The sequence below is a fragment of the Mauremys reevesii genome, linkage group 13 (assembly GCF_016161935.1).
Source record: "Mauremys reevesii isolate NIE-2019 linkage group 13, ASM1616193v1, whole genome shotgun sequence".
Classification (NCBI taxonomy): domain Eukaryota; kingdom Metazoa; phylum Chordata; order Testudines; family Geoemydidae; genus Mauremys; species Mauremys reevesii.
In genome coordinates this window covers 33,307,390-33,334,522 of record NC_052635.1, presented here as the reverse complement: position 1 = coordinate 33,334,522, position 27,133 = coordinate 33,307,390, and the positions used below count along the sequence as shown (strand labels likewise).

The window sequence follows — 27,133 nt, the reverse complement described above, 5'->3', positions numbered from 1 at the left end:
TTTTTTCCATCCTACTTTCATTGGGTCAAAGTTGAAAATGATTCTCACAGGGAAATTAGTAGGCATTTGGAACAGATGACCATGCTACTTTAGCATTGGGCTACCATTTGAGAGAGTGGGGCCTGTTTAGTTAGAAAAAGGATATCTCCGTTTGATTTGAATTTGTACTATTTAATGCTCACGATCCTTCAGAGATGCTTCATCTTATGCAAACAGAGGCCTGACTTCATTATAATGTAAGATTATGTGCCTCAGATATCATAGATGGTACCACAAGCAAATAACTTGTTCTCATAGTTGAATTATTTTAAAAATTGCTTAAGCACTTTACAAACTTTAATAATTTAGCCTGACCATCCCATGCATGACAGCTTGTTATTATTATCCCTATTTTACAGGTGGGTAAACTGAGCCCTAAAGTTGATATGACTTGCCCCAGGTCTCACATACAGCCTGTGGTAGAAGCAAGAACAGAACCCAAATCTTCTGACTGAAGATCATGTGCTTTAATGACAGTAATAGCCTTCTTTGAGGCAGCGTGGCCTAGTGAATAGAGCACTGGACTGGGACTCAGGAGGGGTTTATCCCCAGCTCTGCCAGTGGCTGCAGGGTGATCTTGGACAAGTCACTTCACTTCTCTATTCCTCAGTTTCCCCATCTGTAGAATGTAGATAATGATGCTTACTTCCTTTGTAACATGTTTTAAGCGGTACTAATGAAAAGTGCTGTGTAAGAGTTAAGTATTATTCCTTTAGAGATAAGTCCTGACCCTACAAGCCCTGTGTGTATGGCACTATCTTGATTTTTCAGTGGCATTTACATGTGAAGACAATTTGAAGGACCCAGTCATAAGGATAATAGGTTAAAGTGTAGGTATTAATTAGATGATAGTACCAGGGTGAGACTGCATGGTGAGAGAAGCATAGTAATAAGTAGAGAACACTATTAGCAGGAGGATTAATCTCTTAATTATTATGCATGTATGTAGCACCCAATGCAAGTACTTTACAGACTGAGTAATTCACAGTCTAAATTGACATTATACAGACAGGGAGTGAGGAAGGAAGCAAATAACAGGCAAAGGGGAAGATACAGAGAATAGGTTGTGGGGCTGCTTGGTAGTGCCACATGCTCCAGAGTTGTTTCTTCAGTATTACCCCCGGCCAAGAAATTTTCCTCCTTGCTTTATTTAGTGGCGTTCATAAACCAGACCAACATCTGAGATCGACTTCCTCCCTCCCTTCCATGTCTCAGTATCAATTTACGCATGCAACAATTAAGATCTAGTAGAATAAAGGCTGGGATATAGAGCCCATGGAGGAAATCAGTCAGTCTTCACTCAGACCAAACTCCTGCTGAAGTCAGAGTAACAACACGTTACGCTGTTGCAAAGGGCTAGATGACAGACAAGGAGAAAATCCCACGGGGTGCATATCTAACAGCTCAACAAGCCAGGGCAACAAGAAAGGCCATGATACGTTTATCAATATAGCTTTGCTTTCAGCTCCTAACAGTTACTATTCTGACACAAATCCTTGTTGGCTTTTTGTGGTATCATTTTGTCTGGTAACAGAGGGATTGTGTGTGTGTGTGTGTGTGAGATTGGGTGTGTATGTGAATAAAAGACCTGAGATGCAGCTTCTCTTAAGGAGAAATGCTCAGGAATCTGTCTCTTACCGGAGTTTAGGAAGAGTGTGGGTAATAAAAGTTCCTCCAGGCTCCTCCTTCCTTGTAAATCATCCCCAGCCTGGTGCGGCCAGGCCAGGCAAGTGTTAACTTCCCCTGCAATGCTGCATCCCAGCTCATGGTGGCGCTGCCCTCCTCATCAACCGCCACCTTCCCATTCACTCTAAACAACGCTGGGCCAGAATTGCAGGGAAAAGCTGGAGGTTCAGACCAGACTTGTTGATCTCCATTAAGAGACAGCACAAGGAAAGAGGCGCTTTCCTTTGTATCTTTAAAACGAGAAAATGTGGCTCCATCTTGGAATGTAGACGGGGGCGGAGGGAGAAAGCCTCATCCAAGTGCAGGCCTTGGGAAGCTGCTTGCGAAAGGATCCTGGGAATAATCTGCAGCTTTCCGGCGTCTGTGGACCCATTTGCCTTGCTTCCCTTCCCCAGCCCTCCCAGCACTGGGGTTCTTGGACATACTGGAATATTACTGTGATCTCGCTGCCTAAGGCTTCCAGGGAGCCGATGCAAGCGGCCTCAGCTTGCTGATCGCTTTCTGGCTGATGCAGGATGTAGCCACGCGTTGGGTTCCCTGTTGTCCGCCGACGGCCCGGCTTTGATCCTTGGCGAAGAAGGTAGGTAGCCCAGCTCGCCTGGGAAAAGGGGGAAGCAGGTTTAGGAGCGTTTGCCGGAGTTTATGGCTCTAGCCAGGGTCATTGTCAAGGAGTAGACTCGGCTGCTGTTTAAAGACACGGTCGGTCTCTGATTGATTTGCCAGGATCCCTGCACTGGCTATGAGAGGCGAAAGAGCGCGCCCGTGAACCCTTGAAATCCTTATAGGGCTGGAAGGCTGGGCATGGAGGACGGTGTGAACTGCTTCCCATCTGTACTGGGTTTATTTTAATGCTGTCTGTGTAAGCAACAGTGCCAGGGGACGTTGCGAGGCAGCCGCTTTCGTAATAAGCGTGTGCTGGGTTTATTATTATTCACTGACCCTCCGTTGATTTATGTTGGATGGAAGGGAGGGAATGGGGGAGAGTCTCCCAAATGTGAAATGCGTTGTTCAAAGTGACTGGCAATCAATCCATCTCTCCCCCACCCCCTTCCCCCATCCAATCTCCTCCGGGAGATTCACAAGCGGAGAGTTATAAAAAGCATCTGCAGCTGAGCAAGAGGACGAGCCACGCAGGCAGCCAGTAGCTGGGAACAGTGTTCCCCTTGACCCTACGTGCATAATCTACTCCCTACATCTTGGGGGGCGTGGGAGGAGAGCGCCCCCCCCCTTATGGCAAGAAGCCCTGTCTCCTCCAGAGCCGCTCCCCTCGTTTAGAGGAGCTCTCAGCACCCGCTCTACAATGCATGCTCCGATCTATGGTAGCTGCTCCCGTCCCCAGACTTTCTTCATGCCGAGGACTGTGCATTTCAGGCAGGATGCGTAATTACGTGTCATCACGTAAATCCTTAGCGGCAGCCTTTATCCCTGACGCCTTTGGGTTAAATTTATAGCCAGGTAACAGATGAGGAGTACAGGACCGGGCTGGAGGCTTGCAGGTTTCTGCGAATAGTCCAGGAGGATTTGGACTGAGCGCCACACAAGGTTGTGGATATATATATATATATAATTTAAAATTCACGTTTTCTTAACCTGGGTTTAACAAAAGAGAACTGGAGGATCTGGGGGGAGGGGGAGAAGCAATCGGAAAGCAAAGAAATAAACACAGCTCCTGTCATGACTTTAGAGCTGAGTAAATATCCCTCGCTTCCGGCGTGGCTGTCCCGGGGCCATGGCACCCCAGCAGTGCGTGCTGGGTGCACGGTGCGGGGGAACGGTGCGTGTTAGTGTCTGTGCCAGGGGTTAGTGTCTGTGTGGCCAGAACTCTCCCAGAGCCTAGAATAACGGTCCTGGCTTCCGCAAGTCCGGCTAAAGCCCATGGGAGCTGGGGGATTGCCCCGATCTGTTTCTCTCATTCCTCGCAGCCCTGCACAAACCAAGGCAGAGCCGCGTTCCCTTCGCCTGGAGCCCCTCTGCCAGGCCGGCTGGAGCCCTGGGAAAGGCGCGTGTTACCCCGCGAGTCTCGCCCCGGGGCGGGCCCCAGCGCCTGGTGCCCCCTGCCCCTGGGGCCGCCTCCCCCGGGTGCACGGCGGCTTTCCCCCGAGCGGGCCGGTTTCAGCACCACGAGGCCGAACAGCGGCCCGCGCTCGCCCACAGCCGCGGCCCCTGGAGCTCTTGGCCGCTCCGATCGACGCCCGGAGCCGGCGGGCGGGGGGGAATGACCCGTGCGGCTTTGGCTTCTCTCTTGCAGCTCTTCGGCATGGAGGGGAAGGAGAACAGGTGAAGCCCGCCGCCTCGGAAGCGTGAGCGCCCGGCCCCGCGGAGCCTTCCCGAGGCAGCGATGCCCGCGGGCATGAACAAGCATGGATCTCGGTCGTCTACCTCTTTGCCGCCCGACCCCATGGAGATCGTTCGGAGCAAGGCCTGCTCCCGGCGGGTCAAACTCAACGTGGGGGGGCTGGCGCATGAAGTGCTCTGGCGAACCCTGGACAGGCTGCCCCGGACCAGGCTGGGCAAACTGAGGGACTGCAACACGCACGAGTCCCTCATGGAGATATGTGACGACTATAACCTGGAGGAGAACGAGTATTTCTTTGACCGGCACCCGGGGGCATTCACGTCCATCTTGAACTTCTACCGCACGGGCAAGCTGCACATGATGGAGGAGATGTGCGCCTTGTCCTTCAGCCAAGAACTGGACTACTGGGGGATCGACGAGATCTACCTGGAGTCCTGCTGCCAGGCCAGGTACCACCAGAAGAAAGAGCAGATGAACGAGGAGCTGAAGAGAGAAGCCGAGACGCTGAGGGAAAGGGAAGGGGAGGAATTTGATAACACCTGCTGCGCCGACAAGAGGAAAAAACTCTGGGATCTTCTAGAGAAACCCAACTCTTCAGTAGCTGCCAAGGTAACTTCTCAAATCCCTGCTCACTGTTTGTCATCCATAAGTATTGCCCGTGGGGGGCTGAAACGGGTTCCTGACGGCCAACTATCATAAGCAAACCGAGGGGACACAGCTTAGATGTATGTGCTTTTAAAGATTTGTACTGGTGCCTGTCACACCAGGGTTTGAGCGTCTTCCATGTAACATTCATTAACAATAGCCAAGTCCCTAGTGGACTTCATGGAATCTCTGGCTCTTCTGCTTTTCTGGATAAGGTGTTGGGATTTGGGGGGGGGGTCTGGGAGAGAGGGAGGGCCTCCCACACAATTCTACCTTGCTCATGCAAAACAGGGCAAGATTTTCTATTAATTATTATCATCTGTGGGTAGATGAAAGAGTTGAGGAAAGAAAAATAAACATCAGAAGCCATCCAGTCCCCAGAGGCCAGTTGGACCAGCTGCACAATTACAGTGAGAAGTGTAACCTCATTAGTTTATCTAAAGCATGGGCTGCTTTACTGTAGGTTTGGCAAGTTCTCTGAGAAGCAGTTAGGGTTTATGTACTGCTTGTCCTATGTTTTGTTTTGATGCACTGTCACAGTAGATGTCCAATTTTGGTCCAAAACTGTAATGATCTATGTACACTTCCCTATGAGTTGTACTAGCTTGAATCGAACTAGTAAAAATCTAATACTGTGTATCACTCAGTATAGGGTTATTCAGAATCATTTCTAACAAGCTAGTAGTAAGCAACGATGGCTGTACTAATACATGCTGCCTTTCAAGACTTATCTTAACTTTTCAGGGTAAAATGCAAATGCCCCAAGGGAGTACCAGGCACTTTTAGTCCTCAGTTTTACTGAGGACAGTGTTTTAAATCTGTTTCTTACCTGCTTCTAGCAGATTTTAATTTTCCCCTCTATACAATGCTGTTGAAATTCCTTGGCTGTTAATAAATGATTGACGTGCTGCTTGGTTTGAAGTTGTTACACTTGGATCCAGCAGTTCTATTTTAATATAATTTTAAAAGAACATCATAGTTCTGAGAAATTAGTGTCATAGTTGACAGCTAATTAGCTGCTCCACAGTAAAGAATGTCCTGGCAGCTGCACATTTTGATTAGTGATGAAGCATCTGCAAACAAACATGATTATTCTGTAACTGTGGAGATAAAAATAAAGGTTAAGAGGTGGAAATTCAGTATTAAGAACTGGAAAGTACAAGAGACTGAACATTAAAGGATTGAAAACTTGACATTTCTGGGACCAGTGCTCCTGCAATACTGCTGCATACCAAAATGAAAGGAGAGCTGTTTTTCTCAGTGTTATCTGCTTGATTTACATTTCTACATGGAAATTGGATCTTTGTCCCTGTAGCATGTGGATTATGTTTTGTTTTTTGTTTGTTTCTGATTTTGAAAAATGGGTTGTTTCTATTGCAGCATTGCCAGTATGAACAAAAGTGTCTTTAAAGTTCTGGGAAGATAGTTTGAAGAGTGTGTGTGGGATAATGATTTATTCTGGCAGGGAAAAGGAAAGGTGTGTTGCTTTGATGAATTGGTTATTGCTTTTTTTAATGACAGACGGAGACACAGAATGTCTTTTTTTATTTCAAACGGCACAGATGACACTGCTGAAGATGTTAATAATTTATAGGCATATTTTGGCACAGCTATGGAATCCTGAAACACAGGCCCTGGGCTTAGCTGTCTGTGGCACTGACTCAAAATCCATTAGGACTGTTGAAGTTCACAATTTATTGTATATGAGCAGGGGGTCACTCTTGCCAAATAAGTGTCTTTTTGTGATTTATAAGTGAAATACACTCTAGGTTTATCTCTGAGAAAATTCTCAGAGTAAGTGCATTCAGCACTGCTGGCTTTGGACTAATCTAGAGTGAACTGCAAATGCATTATTGCCCTTCCCATGTTAAGCTAACCCTCTGATGTTTCACGCTTATAATTGACGAGGTGCTGTAATTTGTCTGGGAACTGCTGGAATATTTGAAGACAAATGACTAGAATCTGTATTTTAACTGTAGCAAGGAAAAGAGGTATGATTAATGATTCGATTAGGCAGAAAAAGACCACTAGGCCTAGTGAAACCTTTGCCTCCTTGCTTGTGGATACGTCTCCACTCACTCCCACTCGCTGCTCTTGGGTTTGTACACCGTGGACTCTTTGCTTTGATAACCTTCCTTGAGCGCTCATCCACCTATTGTATTTATTGGGCCCGATCCTGACACAGGCCAAGGTCTGACTGAAGTCACTGGGCAGCTGGCCATGGAAAGGACAGAGTAAGGATTTGGGGGTCTGACCCATTATTATCAGAATCAAACAGTTGTGCCCAGTTATCATGACTTTAAGACTGAATTCTCTGAATCTGCCTCACCTCATCCAGCTATTGCATACATGTAAGTCCTTCTAATAGAAGTAGGCGACCTCCAAGTAATTCTTCTGCTATCTTAACCCTCCTTCACATTGCCTCTTAAAATGAGATTATTTCTGCTTTTGCTAGCATAGTGCCTTCTCCGGGGCACTCAAACCTTTCCCATGGAAAGGGGACCTAGTAATCTATTCCAGTAGTTATCACCAAAGTGTCCTTCAGCTGGTGCAAACCAGCATTTCCTGTCTCATCCCTCTTCCCCACACCCCTCCCCAGTTTACAGTTGGGCTAGACTGAAATACTTAGACAACCTCTTTCTAGTTCTCTCCTCTCAACCCCAAGTCTCCTCCTGAGTCAGTAGAATTCTCACCTGTGCTATTTACTCTTTCCTGTCTCTGGATTTGTTGCTCCCCAGTAGAAGATTCCTTCCAGTTAAATATGTCACACACATAAGCTGGTTGCAGTTCCTGCTTAAGCAATTTTTAAAATAATTCAACAAACTATTGTACTTTCTGCACCACGAGCCTTTGTATAAGCCAGTGCTGGGCTTCAACAAAGCATTAACCTTCCTCCTCGCCTCTGCATGCTTTGCCTTTGTCAGCTCTGCCCCATCTCTCAGTTAGATGATAAGGAACAAGTCCTAATCGGATTAAGTTTTTCAAGGTGGGCTCCCTAACTAAATCTCTCCTCATTGTTTCTATTCTAATACTTTCTCTACAACATGTAACCTAACAAATCCAGAATAACTTTCTGCAGGATATCTGATAAACATGTTGGGCCCAGTTTTGCTCTGGTCCCAACAGCATTAAAGGAAGAGGTAGGTCTATCAGGGCAGAAGTGGGCTCTTTAATAATACTAAAAAGAGAGAGAGAGAGAGAGAGACTGCATGAATGAACTAAAAATAAGCATATTAAATTAACATCTCCTCTGGGTTTCTCCATACATCTTGTTGAATCTTTGATTGGCTTTTATGCTGTAACCTCCTCAGGGCAAGGAATGTCTTGTACAATGCTGAGCATATTAGTGCCTAAATAAAATAGGAATAATATTGTTAGATTTGCTAATATCCTGTCCCCTGAGAGCCTCCAAATATCGGAGCTGGTATCAGAGAACTTCTCAAAACAGCAGTTTGTCTCAATAATTGTTGATGCCATTTTCTGTAAGACTTAAGGTAATACGCATTTCTCTCCTTAACACAGTTTGCCTCAAGAAGGGCTGTTCCACCCCACCCCTGTCCCCCAAGCACCCAGGCCCAATAAAGATGGGTGCTATAGAGAGATATATTATAAATACTATACATTTCCACTCTTCCATGCACATTACACTCCTCCCCACAATACTGTAATACAATTGCAGCATTGGGCCCCAGTCCTACAAAGAACTACTCAAGTATTTAACTTTATATGCATGAGTAGTTTCACTGAGCTCAGTTTAGTCCGGTTGTGTTCAAAGGGACTATTCACATGCATAAAGTTAAGCCTGTTCATAAGTGTTTGCAGGGTCAGAGCCTTAGACTACTCTCCATTCCTGTACAATAAACCTGTCTAACAAAGTCTTCTATTTTTTCTTTATCTCTTGCCCCTAATTCCTACTGGTTCCTTTAATGGATCAGTTTCTCCTGACTGTTGTGATTATACTTGCAGAATCCTTTACTGTTAGCTGAAATATTCACTGTAATTTTAGTCAGTTTCCTTCTGCTCCTCTGCTTATCCTTGTAGCTTACATCAGTTTATTTTTATGGATCTCTCAATCCTCCTTACCAGTTTGTCTATATTTTTTAAAAGCCTTCTACTTATACAGTGGACCGCCCACTATATCCCTACTTAACCACATTGGCCTCTGTTGCCCTTGCTTCTGTTTGGATTTAATCTGGATGAAACTGAGTTGCAGATTTTCTTAAATTGCTCTTTTTCTAACGGGGCTAAAGGTTGGTTTCACTTGCAATTCCCTAAAAGCTGGGCCGGCTCCAGGCACCAGCATTCCAAGCTGGTGCTTGGAGCGGCAATCTTCAAGGGGCGGCAGGGACTGCCCCCGCCCTCAGCGGCAGCAATTCGGTGCGCTGCTTGGGGCGGCGAAAACTGTAGAGCCGGTCCTGCCTAAAAGCAGCCTTCCAAAAGTCAGATGGGAATATTGCTTTTCCAGGACTTGAACCTCATGAGTGTGTCAGATATTGGCATCTTTCGAGTCTGGCAGTTCCCTGGTGTTGAGGTCCCTGGGATTAAATATCAGCCAATCCATTCACTCGCTCAGTGACCTCTGCCTAATATTCATTCTCTTGGGATCTCAGTCTGCCAAGCCATAAAACTGTCTAGATACTAGGACTTCCCTGGAAACCAGAGACTGCATTTGGTCCAAGCTTGACTAATAAATAAATTACAAAACAAACCAGCTAAAGTTTAAGTAGCATGTGTGGCTTGTTTTACTAGTGATCACGATCTGAAATCCTCTAACCATCTAGACCTTTCAAACAACTCTATAAGAAACAGTCTTCCTGCCTCTTAAGAAAAAAGTTCGTTCTTCTTTTAGTTTCACAAATTCATACCATGATCAATATCAGAACAATTGGTGTTCCACTGGAAAAAATATAAACCTCTGATCTTCTTATAGACTTTCCTGCATGACCTGATTTTATTTTATTTTTTTAACTTCTCTGCAGGCCTAGAGCACCATGTCAAAATCACCCACATCCCCCTGCCAGTAAAAAGCTTCTCTGCATATTGTCATATTAATTCTTCTCTTATGCTGCCCTTTCCTTTTGCTTTATTTGGAGTATAAATCTCTCCATTTTGCCGTGCTAAACTTCCATGTATTTCCCTGTTTCAACCATGTTTCTGCTGTTGCAATAATATCAGATTTATCCTTGAAAACATGCAGCTCCAATTCAGTAATCATATTGTGCCTGCCTCTAGAATTTGTACAGGAGATTTTTCCTCTCAGCTGCCCATTGCTCTATGCTGTTAATCTCAAGATGCCTTATGTTGGGATTAATGAGGTTCCTCCATAAATTCTCTTCTTTCCTTATGACTATTATAATATAACAAAAAAAAATCCATCTGAGATGCTACTTCTGTAACATTCTGCTTTTACACACAACAGGTTATAAATGTCTTCAAATTCCCATATGACGACCATTTCTCATTCATCTCTAAAAAGCGACAGAGTCCTATGGCACCTTATAGACCAACAGATGTATTGGAGCATAAGCTTTCGTGGGTGAATACCCACTTGACGAAGCAGCTAGCAGTATATCAGACTCTCCCCTTTCCACTCCCTTCATTTATCTCCCATCTCTTAGCCAGGTTGCCAGGTGATATGCTTGCTCATTCCATTAAAGCAGGGCTGTCTACATTTTGCTGAGCTGTAGGCTCGTAGGTGTGGTTTACCGTCTTCGTTTGTCCAACATGGCTACTGCCTTGGTTCCCCTCCTCTATGTAGGTTAATTTAGCTCTTCATCAAACCAAAGTAAACTCCTCCCCCTCTAAGGTAAACAGAAATCTAATATCAGTCCAAAGCCTCCACGCCTTGGTGCATGGATTCACCTTCTTTTTGGGCCATTGACAATCTTGCCCACTGGGCTTCTTCCACTGCAATTTGGTGGAGACGCACAAGCAGCTGCCACCCTCTCCATGTCTCTTCCCAGTTGCTGGTTATTCTAGCCCCAACCATCACTCCTTCCTCAGGTATATTTCCAAGTCCTTCAGTTATATCTCTAGGTCTCTTCCCAGGTTCTTCCTAAGCCCCACTTAGATCCTTTTCCTGCATAGAGCCAACAATATGCCCTGTTTCCTTCAGTGTTCTCTGCTGCTTATATTCCCACCCCCCCAACAGCCTCAGGAACCTTCCCAGAATGCCTTACTGTGCCTACAGTTCCCAGAGTTTCTCTGAACTACAGTCCCCAGAATTGAGCTGGTCTGGTATTTTTCCATTAAACTTTTTGGGTTGAAAACTGCTGATTTTTGAAAAACAAAAGTGTTTATGAAACAAGGTCGGTGAATCTCCCAACTCAAAAATAAAAAGTTAGAAAAAAGGTTTGGAGTGGTCAAAATGTTTTGTGTTGACATTGTTTGTAACAAAACATTCTGGGTTTTCCATTTGAAGCATGTTTTTGGTTTGAAATCTAAGCTAATTAGATGAAGGGGGGGGGAAAGAAATGTTGAAATCTAAATGAAATGTTTCAGTTGATGCACACCAAAAATATTCTCTCTCGCCTCAGTAGCACCCTCTGTCTGGTCATGCATGCTTATTAACTCAGTCTCTTTTCACATTATAAGCCACATTTTTTTTTTCCCCTCAGGATAAGTGTGCAATTGCCTGTCTAATTTGGTTGTGAAATGACTGCGGTTGCACATGCAAATACATCTGATTAGTTATTTGTACGTGAAACTACCTGATGTGTATATGTAACTGTACCAGCAAATGAGATGTGCTGCTAGCTGCACTTCTCTTCTGCTTTTGCTCCATAGCTTCCTCACTAGTGTTCGTCAGTGCAGTCTGAATCCTACATGTTTGCAGCCAACACTCACCTTGTTCCCAGGGAGCGTGGTTAGCTGTTAGAGCAGGGGAATGGAAAGCAAGACTCCTTGGTTCTACTGCTTGCTGAACAAGTCACTTCTGGGCTTACATCTGGGATTGTGAAGCTTATTTGCTAATGCTGAGTTTCTTAGATGACAGGTGCTATGGACGTGCAAAATATTCAGGGGTGAAAATTTCAAATCACGAAGGGCTGTTAGGCACCAGCTCCCATTTGTGCCTTTGAAAATCTCTCCCATAAATGTTGTTTCATTCTCCACTGCACTAGGCTTTCTCCCTTCCTTATCCTCCTTCTCATTTGCCAAGTCACTGTTTGCTATATTTTACTGTCTCCTGTGCTTTCAACAGCCCCATTTAGAAACTCACTCAGCTGGTTCTCAGACTGTGGTTTTATTCCTTCAGCAGCAGGGAACCTCTCTAATTCATTGATCTTCCTGGAAATCTCCTGCCTGACCTTAGTGTCAGAGCCAGGTAGCCATGTTTTTAAAAATGGGATCTTTATTTAAATGTACTTATTGTTATAAGCCAGTAATGTACTCAGTGCTGTGCAAGACACACATGCACCAAAGGTCTGTTTCCTGCTGTGAGGAGTTTACAGTCTCCTGTGGCAAGCCTGTCTTACACTCAGTGAGCCAAATTCAACCTTAGTGCAACTTTGGTGATTTCGGGGGGCCTATGTCCCTTCCATCAGGGCTGTATTTGAACAAATAATTTGCATTTTGGCATATGTGAAAATGACTGCAGATCGAGCCAATCAGGAATTTTCCATTAGGATTATTTTAACAGAAACTGCATTTTCTGCATTTTCCATGAGGAAAATGAAAATTAAATATTTTGTTTTGGGTCAGTTTGATTTGAATTAGAACATTTTGTTTTGTTGAACAGATTTGAAATGTCCCATATAGGATAAGATAGAGAAATGCCGGTTAATGTTTTACTTATCAGTGCATTGCCTTATGGGAGTTACATTCTGTCCTATGGGCTGAGCCCCCGATCCCTGAGGAGGCTGAGCTCCCTGCATTCCCATGATGTAATGCAGATTTCCTGCTGACCAAGTTCTGTGTGGTGCATCATTGAGTCATGACACTCCAGCGAAGGAGTATGGCCCACAGGGGAGAATGGAGGCCTCCAGTTCCTGAGCTACAGCTCCCACAAGGCAATGCACTGCCATGGAAAAATGCAGTTTAACATTGAACTCACTCGAACTAACCCCACATGCTTCATTTTAATAAATGAAAACATTTTGATTTTGGGAATGTCAAAATATTTTCATCAAAAATGGCAACATGAAAACTTTTTGATATTTCCAACTCAGAATTTCTCAGAATTTCCGTTCCATGAAAAATTTCATTTTTTAATCGCAATTTGGGATAAAAATCTGTTAATGTCAATTTCCTGGGGCATAAAAATTCCAAATTTTGCTCAGCTCTAACTGCAGATGTTTATTACTGATTGTTGTTCATGAGAAGAATTCTGGGCTAGATTTTTTCAAAGAATTTAGGTGTGTGGTTATATTCATAGTTATGTGCATGCAATTAGAGCAAATACAAGTGCAAACCAAATAATTGCATGCAGTGATTGCCAGTTCTGGTCAGCAGACCATGTGATTACTTGATTTGCGCAGGCTCGTATTTGTAGCTGCATGCTAAATGGGGTGTGCAATTGCACCCTTAAACTGTGTGGAAATCAGTTCCTTTCCATTAAAAACAACTTTAATTTAATTCATTTTATTTGCTGGGATAAACGTCTCCACCATTGGTTTTTAGGAATAAAACTTGGCACCTAATTATCAGCTCCAATGTCCATTGTCCATTCCTTTGATTCAGGGTTGCCTTTAGGTTTCTCCTAACTTGTAAAGCAGAATAATCCAATGCTACTTTCACAATTACAAGAGTATGCTATTTGTTATTACTAATGACAAAATATTTATGTCAGTGACAGTTCACAGCTGATCATTTAGTTCTTATAATAAACACAGTCAATATGATTTACTCTATGGAGGTACCTGGCAGTAGCAGAAGAGGCAAGTGTGGCCAATCAGTATGGTTAACATGTTAATATTAGTCCTGTCTAAAGAAGCTGGTATCTCTTGCTCCCACTAAATTTAATGGATAAAAATTGTATTCTGACGAAGGGAGACAGGAAACATACCTCTTTTAGCACAGGCAGACTACGTGATCTAATAGGTCATTTCTATTTCCAATGTCTAGGTTTCTGGTATCTCAACTTTTTTCTACCCTGCACACAGCTCTGAGGTAGTGTCCAAACTCCCTCCTTCCCTGGGATTTCTCTTTATTGATAACTCAGTACAACACCACAAACCTCAGCCTAATCTTCTTGCCCAAGCTTGGCTGTTCCAGTGGTTTCCTCCCAGGTTCTCCTGTGTCCTAGTTTTCTCTGTCCCCTTTGAAACCTGCTGGAGCTTACTTGGATATATCTACCAGCATGACTCAGCAGTACTCATCCTGAATCTTGAGGCAGGGATTTAGCTCTGGAGCCTAGAGAAACCCCACATAAGAGCCAGACATTCCTATGCAGGGCCTTTGAATTTTCTTCCCTAATACTTACACACACACAATTCACATAGCTGGAGTAGTGTAACTTAGGTTGATTTACCACGGTAGTGTAGACATAGCCATAGTAAATGCTAATATAGAAATAGTCAAAGCATAGTAGTTGCTTATCTCTCATGGTATCAGCCAAGGGTCCAAATGGTAAAACTCCCATTGAGTTTCACTGGAACAGTTCCTTATTACTATAATAATGTCTGCATTTATCAAGCAAAGCTCTGAAAGTGCTTTGAAAAGATACAATGCATACGCATTCAAACATAGCTGTGGCATGCAATTATCTCATTTTATACATTTGTAAAGTGAAGCAAAAGATTAGGTGGCTTCCCAAAGGTCATATGGCAAATCAGTGGCAGAGTCAGGACAAGAAGCCAGGAATTCTGCCACACAGTGCCTTGTTGTAACTACTAGACCACATTGCTCACAACATGATTTTGTTGTTAGTATGGACAAGTGTTCCAGGTAACAAATCTTATCTGATCTGTGTTCTGCAGTAGTAAGACATTAGCTGATGTACCAAAGATGAAATTATAGTTTGCTGCCCTCTGAATGTCCTTACTCTGGGGAGGCAGTTTAAGCCCATCTTTGTCTTCATGTAGCTATACCTAGTTTAAGGATTCCAGCCCTTATGGAGAAGTCTTGTAGAACTTAACAGGGAATGAAAGGTTGTATAGAAATTTAATAGGGTTGTACAGAAGTTACTCTAAAAGCCTATGACATTTAATATAGAACTAAATCCTTTCTATACTGATAGATTTTCAGAACCATCCTATGGAATTCTATGATAGGGATACAATTATTGATTAAATACTGTAGAATAGTTCAAAAATTTGGTGGAAATATTCTTATGCTCCATTAATTTCCACAGGATTTTTTTCCCTGTAGCTCTTATCAAACACTGAAATCATTAACTTGTTCAAGGAAGGTGTTACACAGTTAAGGTAATTACACTTAACTAAGAACATTTTTATAACGGTAGCAAGCTGCTTTCCTCCCCTCCCCCTCTCCCATCCCTTTCTCCCAGTACAGTAAAAAAAATTCAAAGCCACAGCTTTGTTTTATAATACAATCAATATATTTCCATATTATTTGACATTCAGATTCTACAGATAAAGCCTACCTATGATGCTGTTGTTATCAAAAGACCTTTCACTGAGTTGGTCTGTTCTAAGTGGAAATAACGTCCACCTGTATATGAGAGGATTTATTTTGATAAAACATCCTTCATATGAATTAGAAGGTTGCTCAACAGTTGCAATGTATGTGCTTGATAATCTGGTCATCCTGTATGCAGCCGATTTCATTCAGCTGTCTGAAGTTGCATCCAGTCACACAAAGGTTGACGTTGATTCCTCATCCAAGCCAGAACTGATACAGAGAGTGTAGGAAAATTAATATTACCATTGGAGATGTAAGAGCCGGTTGGTTGATTCATTGTGAATAATTGTTGTAAATTAACTCTTTTTTTCCATTCACAAACTGTCACTATTTTCTCTGTCATCCCTCATCTTCTAACAAATTGGATTTCTAAGTGTCATTTGTGTTATGTAAATAGAATAAATGCCAAAAATACCTTCTGACTGGCGGTGATTAGTGAAACCATTTCAAAGGCACAGCACTAAAATAAATATAGGTGTCTATAATTAAGAAACCTTGAGGGTACATTTTTTTTAAACTAATCATTCTGCTAAAAGAGTAAGTTGAATAATTTATCAAAGATTTACCTGTCTAAGCCTTTCTACAAAGGCTTTTGAAGTACAGGCATTAGATTATAGGACTAGCTTCAGAACTTCCATTGGAAATTTCATGACATGCGAAGTCTCGTATACATGCTTGACTTTATCAGCGACTGATTACAAAACTTCCAAACTTTTATCATGGCTCTGCCCTGAGCACGGTAGAGTCTAGGTTTCTGTGATGGCCACGCTGGATTCTGGACATGTTCTCTCATTTCTCTGACATTATGTTTTTTCAAGACTTCTCATCATCTTAAGATCAAGGGAGCAATAACAATAAGCAAAAATCAAAGCAAGAACTTACAAATCTTCCATGTTCCTGGGGATTGTTTGTTTCTTGTAAATACAATAGGCTAGATCCTTAGTTGGTATAAATCAGCATAGCTCCATTGAAGTAACTGATTCACTAACATTTTTTTTTAAAATCAGTAATGGAAACATAGAGACGTGGGTATATTTGGGTTTAAAACGGCCATTTAACTATGGCAGTATATGTCCTGATCCAATGACGTATGAAGTCAATGGCAATCTATTATTTGGCCCCCATCACCATATAATCGCCTAAATCCCCGGCTAGCACCCTAGTCACTGGAACATCCTTCCTCTCCAGTGATGCAGGATCCTACCCATGAGCACTCAAGAGGTAGGTTTGCCAGAAAAGAGAGCTCAGCATTTCTATAAAATTGCATGAGAATCCACCACAGACTGGTTTCAGAGTAGCAGCCGTGTTAGTCTGTATCTGTAAAAAAGAACAGGAGTACTTGTGGCACCTTAGAGACTAACAAATTTATTTCAGCATGAGCTTTCGTGAGCTACAGCTCACTTCTTGTGTATCTTCAGACCTCTCAAAATATCTAGATCCTACTGGGCATGCATGGGGTTTAAACACAGTGACTCATACTTTCTTTTTAATGTGCCTGTTTGTATCAAAGCATCCAGCCATTGCTTTGAGCACTTTTTCTCTGACTCTGTATGGTTTTTAACCTTACTGATTGTGCATTTAATAAGCTCTGTTTACATCTTTGCAGAGTAGTTATATTCACTCACCCCAATGACAGAGAGCAAAATAACTCCCCTTGTATCTTGTCATATTCCATTCTTTGTATTCCTTGAAAACCTGAGAGAAAAGTAGCATGATAATTTGCCTTACATGGTGATGGTTCTACATTCTATTATCAGAAGAGTCTGCAACCTACTGTGGAATAAAGAGCTCCACGTTTTTGTTTGCTTGCTTTTTAAATTTTGTCTTACTTTTGATATGAAAGACAGAATTAAGAACTTTTGGGGGACAAAAGTCTCTCTTCTCCTATCAGTGTGCCAGAGGTTTATTAATAATACATACTAATTATACTGTGCACTTCTCAGCTTCTTTCATCAGAGGATCTTAAAGTGCTTTAAATATATTAATTAAGTAAGCCTCACAACTGCCTGCTGATTTAGGTATCTGTTATCCGTCTACATTTAAAAATGGCAATTCAGAGGAAATAGTAACTAGAAAAATCCTGTTCAGGATTCAGACAAACAATAGCAAATCTGGCCTAAAAAATCTAGTTGGTCCAGAATATTTTCTCCTATAATTTTGCAGTTATATTCCATTTAAAATTTGTCTAATCAGCCTATCACTGTACTCTCTAGGGGCCAATATGCTGGGATATGACTAAATTCAGACCCAAGCCCAAGATGGACTCTGTGTTATATATTTTTCTAGACCTAGGGAATATTATCATTGCTGGCATGAGGAACATTGCAACTGGCAGCAGAACTGAATCTAGCAGCTCCTTGATTTAAAAGGAAGGAGGCTGGCAGCAGAGGGGTGGTGGTGGTGTTTTTTGTTAAGGATGCTCAACTCTGGAATTTACGATCCTTGCTCCAAAAGATTTGTTACCCTTTAGGGCGCACTGCAAAGCTCGTGTATGTGGGTTGGACGGATGGGTGTAGGGTTGTTGTTATCTTCACCAAGTATCATTTTGGGGTGGGCTAGTTCTTGAATAGACATTTTCTCCTGTATAGTTTAGATTTTCATGCTATTTTTTTTTAAATCAGAAAACAACAGAATTAAAGAAACAAAAAATACCAAATACCAAATTGTCAGCAAATGTCCTCAAATACCTCCCCCCCCTCTCACACGTTGCCAGCAAACAGAATTAAATTTAGGTCATTCATATGGCTATTTTTAACCTCTAATCTTTCTCACATAAACTTCTGATTGATCTCTGCAGGTGCTGCAGCACTCAACTGCCAAGAGCCCTGTCTGTAGTCTATGGTACCTGTTACCATTTTGAAGGAATGCTGACACAATTGCTGCTTTTGTAGACTATACCAAGTGCATGTCTGTCTGCTTTTGCAATAAGAACAGGAGTACTTGTGGCACCTTAGAGACTAACAAATTTATTTGAGCATAAGCTTTTGTGGGCTACAGCCCACTTCATTGGCTGCATGTAGTAGAAAATACAGTAGGAAGAGGTGGGTGTGTGTGTACACACACACACACACACACACCATGAAACAATGGGTGTTACCATACACACTATAAGGAGAGTGATCAGTTAAGGTGAGCTATTATCAGCAGGAGAGAAAAAGAGCTGTTTGTAGTGGTAATGAAAATGGCCTATTTCCAGCAATTGACAAGGAGATGTGAGGAACTGGGGGGAGGGGAGGAGAAAATAAGCATAGGGAAATAGTCTTACTTTGTGTAATGGCCCACTAACACGGCTGCTACTCTGAAACCTGCTTTTGCAATGTATTAAGGCAGATTATACTGATGCCGCAAGAGGACTGAAATTCTGAGATCAGGTCCTTGGGTGCTGAATGGCATGTCTGACAATTAACTTTTGACGATGACCTCTTAAGATCGATAACTGACTAAAATTAAATTGGATTTTATATTTTTTACTTTGTTTTTCAAAGCTAAATTTGAAATAGGTGGATTACTCCTATAGGGCCCGATCCTGAAGTCCATACTTAATTTATAGTCAGTCCTGTGGTAAAATTCACACAGTTTTGGGGTCTAACACTGGGGACCTTGTCAAAGCAGAGCTCCTGTTAATTTCCATGGGAGACTGGCAAAAGCAAGGGCTGCAGGACCTCGCCCTAGGGGTTGACAGCTCCAGTAATTGCTATACTACCTTTGAACCACCAGTGCTTCCAAGCCCTTCTGTATGATTCAGGGTGCCTGTATCCTCACCTTGCCATCAAGGTACAAAGAGATTTCCCCACTATGATAACTGTGCTGCATTTCAAATCAATTGAAGTAATGGAGCTCATTTTGTTGATTGACATGTACAGTGTATTCCTTATCTATGTTTACACATAGAAGGTTGTTTTATAAGAGTAATTTAAGACTCTCACCAATGAGAGTGAAGTAAGTGAAATGTGATCTCATTAAATGTTCCTAGCACTGGCCAATAGCCACTTTAGGATATTCAATTCAACAAGTGAAATATAAGACTTTTTTTATCATGCCAGTTAAACACCTCTGGTCTCTCACTTGAGTGACAACTGACTCCAATTCAGTCTTAGCTGATCACTGGGACATATATAATTCCATATTTCTGTGTGCCCATTAAACTGCAGAATGAGTACGGGATTTTTGATTTCTGGGTAGTGCACGAATGCATCCCCCTTGATTGATTGAATTATTGTCTTTAAAGATGCTGCTTGTAGAGTTCTACATTGGGTTCCAATGCCTATTAGTCAACACTGTTCTTTGGCATGGGAAGCTTGTTACACAATTATCGATAACTTGGGCTTGGACAGCACCTCTTGCAGAAGTCATGTAACAGTTTACTTGGATTGCAAGATCTTTGTGGCAGGAGTCGTCTTTTTTTGTTCTGTGTTTGCACAACACATAACACAATGGAGTCCTGATTTAGGGCTACTAGGAACTAGGGCAATATAAATAATAGATGTTTAAAAAAATCTTCTGTTGAAAAGATAATTTGATTCCTTTAAGCATAACTCATCTTACAGTTGGTCTCTTTCTCTGAAGTTTCAGTTATCTAGTAGATACCAACAAATCCTACGTGTTCTTTCATCCACCACAATATTTTGATGGTTGTGAATGGAGAACTTGTATCAGCAGGTTCTGTAACATAATTGTGAAAAGACTAGAGAGCTGGAAGGCCTGGTCTAAGGTAAAGGTGGGTGTTTTAAAACCATTTAGTTATAATGGTGCAAGCCCCCTGTGTGGATACTCATTTATTGCATATTGATTTAGCTTCATTCCGTAAGGAATCGGTTTAAACTAAATTGATGTAATCCAGGTTTAAATCAATTTAAAGGCACCCACACAGGGATTTTGCAGTTTTAACTAATTTGGTGTGTAACTGCTACTTTTTTGTGTAGACAATGCCTAGGTCTGTCATTTAGGATGAGTTACTTACACATTTTTGTGCAAAAAGAAATGAGTACCTAATTTGTGTACACAATTACTGGGATTTAGCATGCAAATCAGGTAATTGAAATACACAAATATACTTGACACTTTACATAAGTACTGTATTACAAAATCAGCTTGTGGAAAAACAGGATAACTGTGTGCAAATTAGATGTATAATTGTGCAGTTGTGTATCTGAATGGTTAGAAAAAGTGTCCCACTCATGTTATATCCTAAGAAAAATTAAATAAATCTCCTTTCTTTGTTTTATTCAGTCTTCTTTTCTTTCCCATCAAGGTGTTACCCAATTCCACCCTGCCTACATCTCTGCTCATTTCCTTTTGGTCTCTCTACTGTCTCCTACTGAGCCCTGCGCCTACCTACTTGTTTGTTTCTTTCCATTGGCTACACAGTTTCCCCCCACACACACACCCTAAACCTGGTACTGCCCCCTTCTTCCTATGCGTAAAGTAACCTCCCTTTCAATAAAAGCCTTTCAGTGCTGATCTCTGGGCTGCTTCCCTTCACCAGAAACACTTCAACTGTGTATCATTTACATCTGAATTAAACTGTCAATTCTCAGGGTCAGAGCCATTTGGCCAAATTCTGCTCTCATTTATGGTATGTCCCTATACAATCCCATTCAGGTCAAGGAAGTACTGAGAGGAAGGATGGCCTTATGGTTAAAGTATTCAACAGATAAGAGTTCAGGTCCCAGCTCTGCCACTGGCTGCCTGTGTGACCTTGGTCAAGTCATGTAATCTTTCTGCTTCTGTTCCCCAGCTGTAAAATGGGAATAATGCTTCCTTTCTCCCACCCTTTGTATGTCTTGTCTACTTAAAGTGTAAGCTCTTTCAGGCAGGGACGGCCTCTTGCCAGGCATATGTACAGCACCTAGCACACCAGAGCCCTGATCTCAGTTTGGGCCTCTTGGTGCTACTGTAAAAACAAATGATGTTGCCTGTTTACTTCTCTGTGCATACATACAATCTACATCTGCTCTGTTAAAATAATACATATAAACCTTAGCTGGGTCAAGTATCCTATAGGTAACTTAGAGACAAACAGTCCTTGATGACCCATCACTAAGGCTTAGTTTCAAGTTCCATCTCCTTTCCTGTCTGACTGGCTACTTAAAGTGTTCTGATGTTTCAATAGTTTCAGAGTAAAATAACGACAAGCTGTTCCAAAGTATACAGAACAAATGTGGCAAAGTTCCAGCTATGATATCTGTTCTGATTTTTTTTTTAAGTGCTGTACATTTGTTTTCTTCATTAGAGGCCTGCTAAATTCTGGTATGTAATGGATTCAAAACTCTAGAAGACATTTAAAATAATCCATATTCATCGGAGAAAACAGAGACGTTAGAGCTCTGAAATATTTTCACATGAGAACAGAAATTGTTGGATTATTATTTTTCCCAAAAAGTGCTAATATCAAAGCAGATTCGTGTAACTGATAGTATCCTTATGCCCGAAGTGTACATATTGCTCAAATCTTGTCTGACCCTTTGGATGGTTCTACCACTCTTGCTGAAATTAACAACCCTCTAATAGCCTAATTCAGCAAAGCACTTGAGCATGTGTTTAGCTATAAGCATATGAGTAGTCCAGTTGAAGTCAATAAGATTGTAAAATTAAGCAAGTGTTTTGCTGAATTAGGGCATTAATAGACTGTTCATTTAATCAAGAGTGCTAAGAGCATCCAGGCTCTAAACTGCTATGGAAGATAAGAAATTCTCTCTCCTTAAATTAAGATTCTTGAAAAATGCTTGAGGGTAATTTGTCATCTGTAGCATCCAAAGGGCCTGCAGAGCTTCTTGGCCGGAGCAGATGTTCAGGCATCTATATTACCTTTTTGATTTGGACACTTGTTGCCACTTGTAGAAATCTAATCCATCAGCATTGAAAAATACATAAGCATCCTGTACTTGTGGAGCACTGTGATAGAGACTCTTCATGACAATGGGAACACTTGTGGGGTAGATTTTCATCAGTAGATCTCAAAGCACTTTACACATTATCCTCGTTTTACAAATGGGGAAAGTGAGACATAAAGAGGAGCAGTGACTTACCCTGCTAGGTGACCTTGGGCAATGGCAGAGTGGGGAACAGAATCCATGCCTCCTAAGTCCCAGTCCACAGCTCTGAGTACTAGCCAACACTCCCTTCCATATCAAATAGCTGGCATACAGGAGACCTTGCAGTCAGATCCCCATCTGCCATGTTCTTTTAGGGTCACAATATGCTAGCCTTCGTCACACAAGTAACCCCAAGGAAAGCAATGGGACTATTCCTATGGGTAAAGTGGTTTCAACTTGGTTCTCAGTGCTATATGAGCACAGCGCATGGAAAAATAGCTCATATTAATACCTGCAATTAAATTAGAGGTGATGAAGTAAAAGAAAAGGAACAACAGTCTTACCCAATCACCTCCTATAAGGTACTTGTTTCTGTGCATCCGATGAAGTGGGCTGTAGCCCATGAAAGCTTATGCTCAAATACATGTTAGTCTTTAAGGTGCCACAAGTACTCCTGTTCTTTTTGCGGGTACAGACTAACATGGCTGCTACTCTGAAACTTGTCTTCCAAAGAGCTGGGTGAAGCATTTAGACACAGGAAGCCAGAGCCTCAGGTAGTGTAAATCATTGATTTCAGTGAAGCCATGCCAGTTTACATTAGCTGAGGCCCTCAGGGTATGGCCCACTGCTGCCATTGTATACATCACTAAAGGTATTTAAAAATCAATTTGTTATATAATTATCAAGAAGCCATTGCAGATCCTCTTAATTATTATTATTTATTATTATTGCTATTTGTATTACCATGGTGCCTAGGAGTGGATCTACAGAAGTGTTTTATACCTATTGGAGCCTTCTCAGTTTTCTTGGGAAAATCACAAACTAAAGCCTACAGTGTGCAGACTAGAACTGAGAGACACTCACCCTGCTTTAGCAGTGCTCATGTTCAACTGTTTTCTGAGATTACAAAATGAAGATCTCACCACAACTTTTACCTTTTGGTTCTTTTGGCTATATATATATCCATACCTTCCTAAACAGTTACAGGATAATAATTCTTAGCTCTTATACAGCACTCTTCATCTATAGATCTCAGAGTGCTTTACAAAGGAAATTAGTATTGTCCCATTTTAGGGTAGATGGTCTGGAAACTGTCAGAATTCTGTGTGCTAACAGCTGTCCAAAGACAGAATAATATCCCAAGGGCATACATACGCAGTGCAGATTTTTAACACAGACAAGAGGGACAATTAGAGCAATGATCCTGGACAATATATGCTTTTATAACAAATAGAGCTGGTCAAAATTTTTTAATTTTTGAAACTTTTCAATGAAAAAAGGATAAAAATTCTGTGGAAAAAATGTTTCCATTTTAAAACCAACCCTAGTAATGGGCCCTGCATGTCCGTAAGAGATGAGTCAACCATTCCTTTTATTTTCACCTTTTACTTTTGGGGAAGTTTTGTAACATCTGTGTCAGTCAGTCAGAATAACCTGAGCCACAGCTAGCCGCAGGGGCGGCTCTAGGCACCAGCAAAGCAAGCAGCTGCTTGGGGCAGCCCATTTGCAGGGGCGGCAGCTGGCAGGGGATCCAGCCTGGGAGCTGAGAACCAACAGGGGGCCCTGGGAGCTATAGTTCCTTGGTTAGCTCCCTGCCTATAGAGCCAGCCCTGGAGCAGGGAAAGAACTACATTTCCCAGCATTCCCTTGGCCGCTATCAACAGGAAAGGGAGGGGGAGGGAGTATGGTAGCTGAAACCTCATGCTGCAGCTTGCTGTGAATGGAGAGCTCACTGCTAGAGCGGGGTGGCACTGTGAATGGGAAACAAGTGTGCCCAAGGAGTAGAAGGCCTTGCCCCAGATATCCCCTTCAGAAGACATCCCCAGACTGGATTAGGGATACTGGTGTGACCTCACCTTGCAGCCTCCAAAGAAGGAATTGGGTCGACTAAATGGACAGTGCCCTCTCTATCTGAAGCCTAGCAAGGGAGGTACGTGGATCCCACTAGAATTTAAAATGAAAAGTAAGGGAGGGTAGGCTCTGGACCTGGGCAGCTTTAGATACAGTACCAGGCACGTAGGAGGATTTCCACTTCTGAGCCATGGAAGCAGAAATTGACTTTTCCTTTCCAGATTTAGCTAATATTCAGAAAGGGAATCTAGCACCTGCCTTCTAGATTTGAACACCTCAAAATTCAGGAGTGCTCAAGCTCAATTTGGGCAGCTGTTACTTCATTTCTTCCAAATCAAATATACTGATCCACTGTAATTTGTTGTAGAAAAAGTAGGATAAAATTGAGCAAGAAATGCTTCTCAGTGGTTTTTAGGACTGGAATTGCTATTTTCAACAGCCATTGCCTTTTAGTTTTATTTGTTTAAAAGGAAGACAGTGATATTGCATTGGCAAGTTCCCCATAGAAACAGAGTGGAACAAAAGAATAATAAAGGCACCTCAACTTTTCCTCATTTATGGAGGACAGTCTTATAATATGCATCCAGATATCCTCCAATCACACAAGTTGAAAATGGTTCCACTTTACTGAAGTTCTGTAACCATATGGGAACCAATCCTGTCTGTGTTCTGTGGACAACCAAAATTCTTGCTGAATGACCCGCCCTGGGAGCGCGTTACCAGTGACCCAGGGCTGGGGCGGAAGGAGGGTGCAGGTGGTGGTGGTGGGGAGAGCCCATGGCTGGGGTGGCAGGGGGTGCGGATGGAGGGGGCAGAGCCCAGGGCTGGGGCAGCATGGGGGGTGTGGGTCAGGGGAGGCCCAGAGCTGGGGCAGCAGGGGATGCATGTGGGGGGAGAGCCCAGGGCTGGGGTGGGGGCAGCCAAATTTTTTTTTTTGCTTGGGGCAGCAAAAAAACCTAGAGCCGGCCCTGGCTAGCCAACAGGGGGTAAGTACAGACCCTCTCTGGGTCATGGATGCAGGCAGCCTCTGAGGCCATTTTATATCAGGTGATCCATCTCAATCATTGACTGGCTACACAGTGACACTATTCCTTTGCAGGTGAAGAATCACATGGTTATAAAGTCCTGCAATATAAACAAGGGAGACCTGCTCAGAATCCTATTTGGACAGATTTATCACTTGATTATGGAGTAGCAACCGGGTCTGGGCTGTATGCCACAAGAGATTAATATGCAACTCATGCTCTGTTTTCTCTCTGGATGATGTACACTCGTGTGCTTTCCCATTATACTGTAAGGTGAAGGTCTGCTGGCTTTACAGAAATAGACTATTGTGTTCTAGACCCCCCAGATACAGTACTGAGGAAGGATTACACCGGCAAGCTATTGCCCAACAGATTGCAAAAAGTTGGGAGATACAAAATGGCCAAAATCTCCAATTAATCCATGCACAGTGATTATTTAAAAAAATTTGGTATTTGCCAGACATTACAGTACTCTGCTGTACTTTTCCCTTGGGCCTAGGTCTGTTGGCTTGGAGTGTGAAAAATCCATGTCCCTGACCAACAAACACCAATGAAAGCCCTAGTGTAGTAGCAGTTACACCAGCAAAAAAAAAAAGTCCTTTAGTCAGTGTAGCTTATTCCATTCAGGTATAAACTCCACTGGCAAAAGAACTCTCTGTCAGGTGTAGGTTGCATCTCCCAGCGGAGGGTTTGCCATCAAAACTCTAGCAGTAGAGCTATATCGGCAAACGCTTACTAGTGTGGACAAAGCCTTTGAGTAGGGGACGACCACTGTGACTGTGTGAAATCCGTTGGCATTTAATGGGGACCTCTGTCTGTCTGTCTGAGCTGTGGAATTTTTAAAAGAGTCACAGCTACAGTTTCTAGGTCTAAATATATCATTGTTATTTCTATTTAAAACCAAAGTGAAGCAATTCCTCCTCCACTAACCTCTTCCAAACCCCAGTTCAGGAGAGCACTTAAGCACGTGCTTCACTTTAAGTACCTGCTTAACCTTAATCGAAAGCAACAGTACTTAGGCATGTGCTTAAGTACTTTCCTGAATCAAACCCAAGTTATCAATACGCAGGGTTGGATTAAGGCAATCTGGGGCCATAGGAACATCATGACACACATCACCATAGCTCTGTTGCCATGGCCCCACCCCAATACCATTGTCTATTCTCCCCCTCGCTTGCAGCTGGAGTGGCAGTGTCAGGGGCTCTCTTCCTCTCCCAGAGATGGAGGAATGACATAGGATCTCCTTATCCCCATGTAACAGGCTCCCCTTGACTTGGTAGCATCCCAGAGAGGCAGCCATGACAACAATGGATGTCTCAGAACTTCTCAGCAAATGTGGTGTATGGGCTTGAGTGAGTGGGGCTAGCCCATTTTACCCCTCTTCCCCCGTTACACACCATGTCCTTTGTTGGAATGGTATTGGCAACCCCCCAGAGCAGTAGGTTTTGACATTCACACCCAATGAAGATGAATAGGGCAGGTCACACCTCTTACAGCTACTGTTTCAATCTGTCTGCAGACTCAGGCAGATCTTGGTGCATCAGTTACACTCAGGTCATATTTTCAAGCTTTTTTTTTTTTTGGTTCTTAAAGAAAGCTGAGATTATGCCCTCGTTATGTGACTCCATTAGCTGGGTCCTTAACCACTGATCTGTAGTGCCTATGCCTTTATCTGGCCCTGGCAATGCCCTCACTGAGAATCCACTTCTCACCCAACAACCCCTCTCCCAGAAACTGCTTCCAAAACCAAAGTTTTTCTCTTCTCCGTCACATGGGTAATATTATCATCTCTTTCCAAGACCATCCTCCTCATTCCTCCCGATATATTCAGCTACAACATTCATCTACGTTTCTACAGGTGAACTTGGCACTTTGCATTCCCCCTTAAGGAAAAAATATGCATCCTCCTGTAGTATTAAAATGTATCTGATTATATAATGATAGGGAACATTTGCAATGAATGATTGTCAAGTGGG

The 27,133-nt window shown here is 42.6% G+C and overlaps 1 protein-coding gene across 7 annotated transcripts in view; it reads left to right on the top strand.

The window, feature by feature from the left end:
• The window catches only part of KCNB1 (potassium voltage-gated channel subfamily B member 1), a 205,284-nt gene that overhangs the window by 13,433 nt on the left and 164,718 nt on the right, over positions 1 to 27,133 (top strand). For 4 of the 7 annotated variants that reach the window (XM_039499478.1, XM_039499476.1, XM_039499479.1 and 1 more), the window contains one exon: positions 3,974 to 4,630. In XM_039499478.1, the coding sequence (XP_039355412.1) occupies positions 4,064 to 4,630 (567 nt within the window). In that variant the 5' untranslated portion in view covers positions 3,974 to 4,063. Of the gene's footprint in view, positions 1 to 2,120; positions 2,306 to 2,365; positions 3,268 to 3,415; positions 3,500 to 3,973; positions 4,631 to 27,133 lie in introns of those variants that run through there. The other 3 variants (XM_039499474.1, XM_039499477.1, XM_039499480.1) reach the window with 3 other exon arrangements.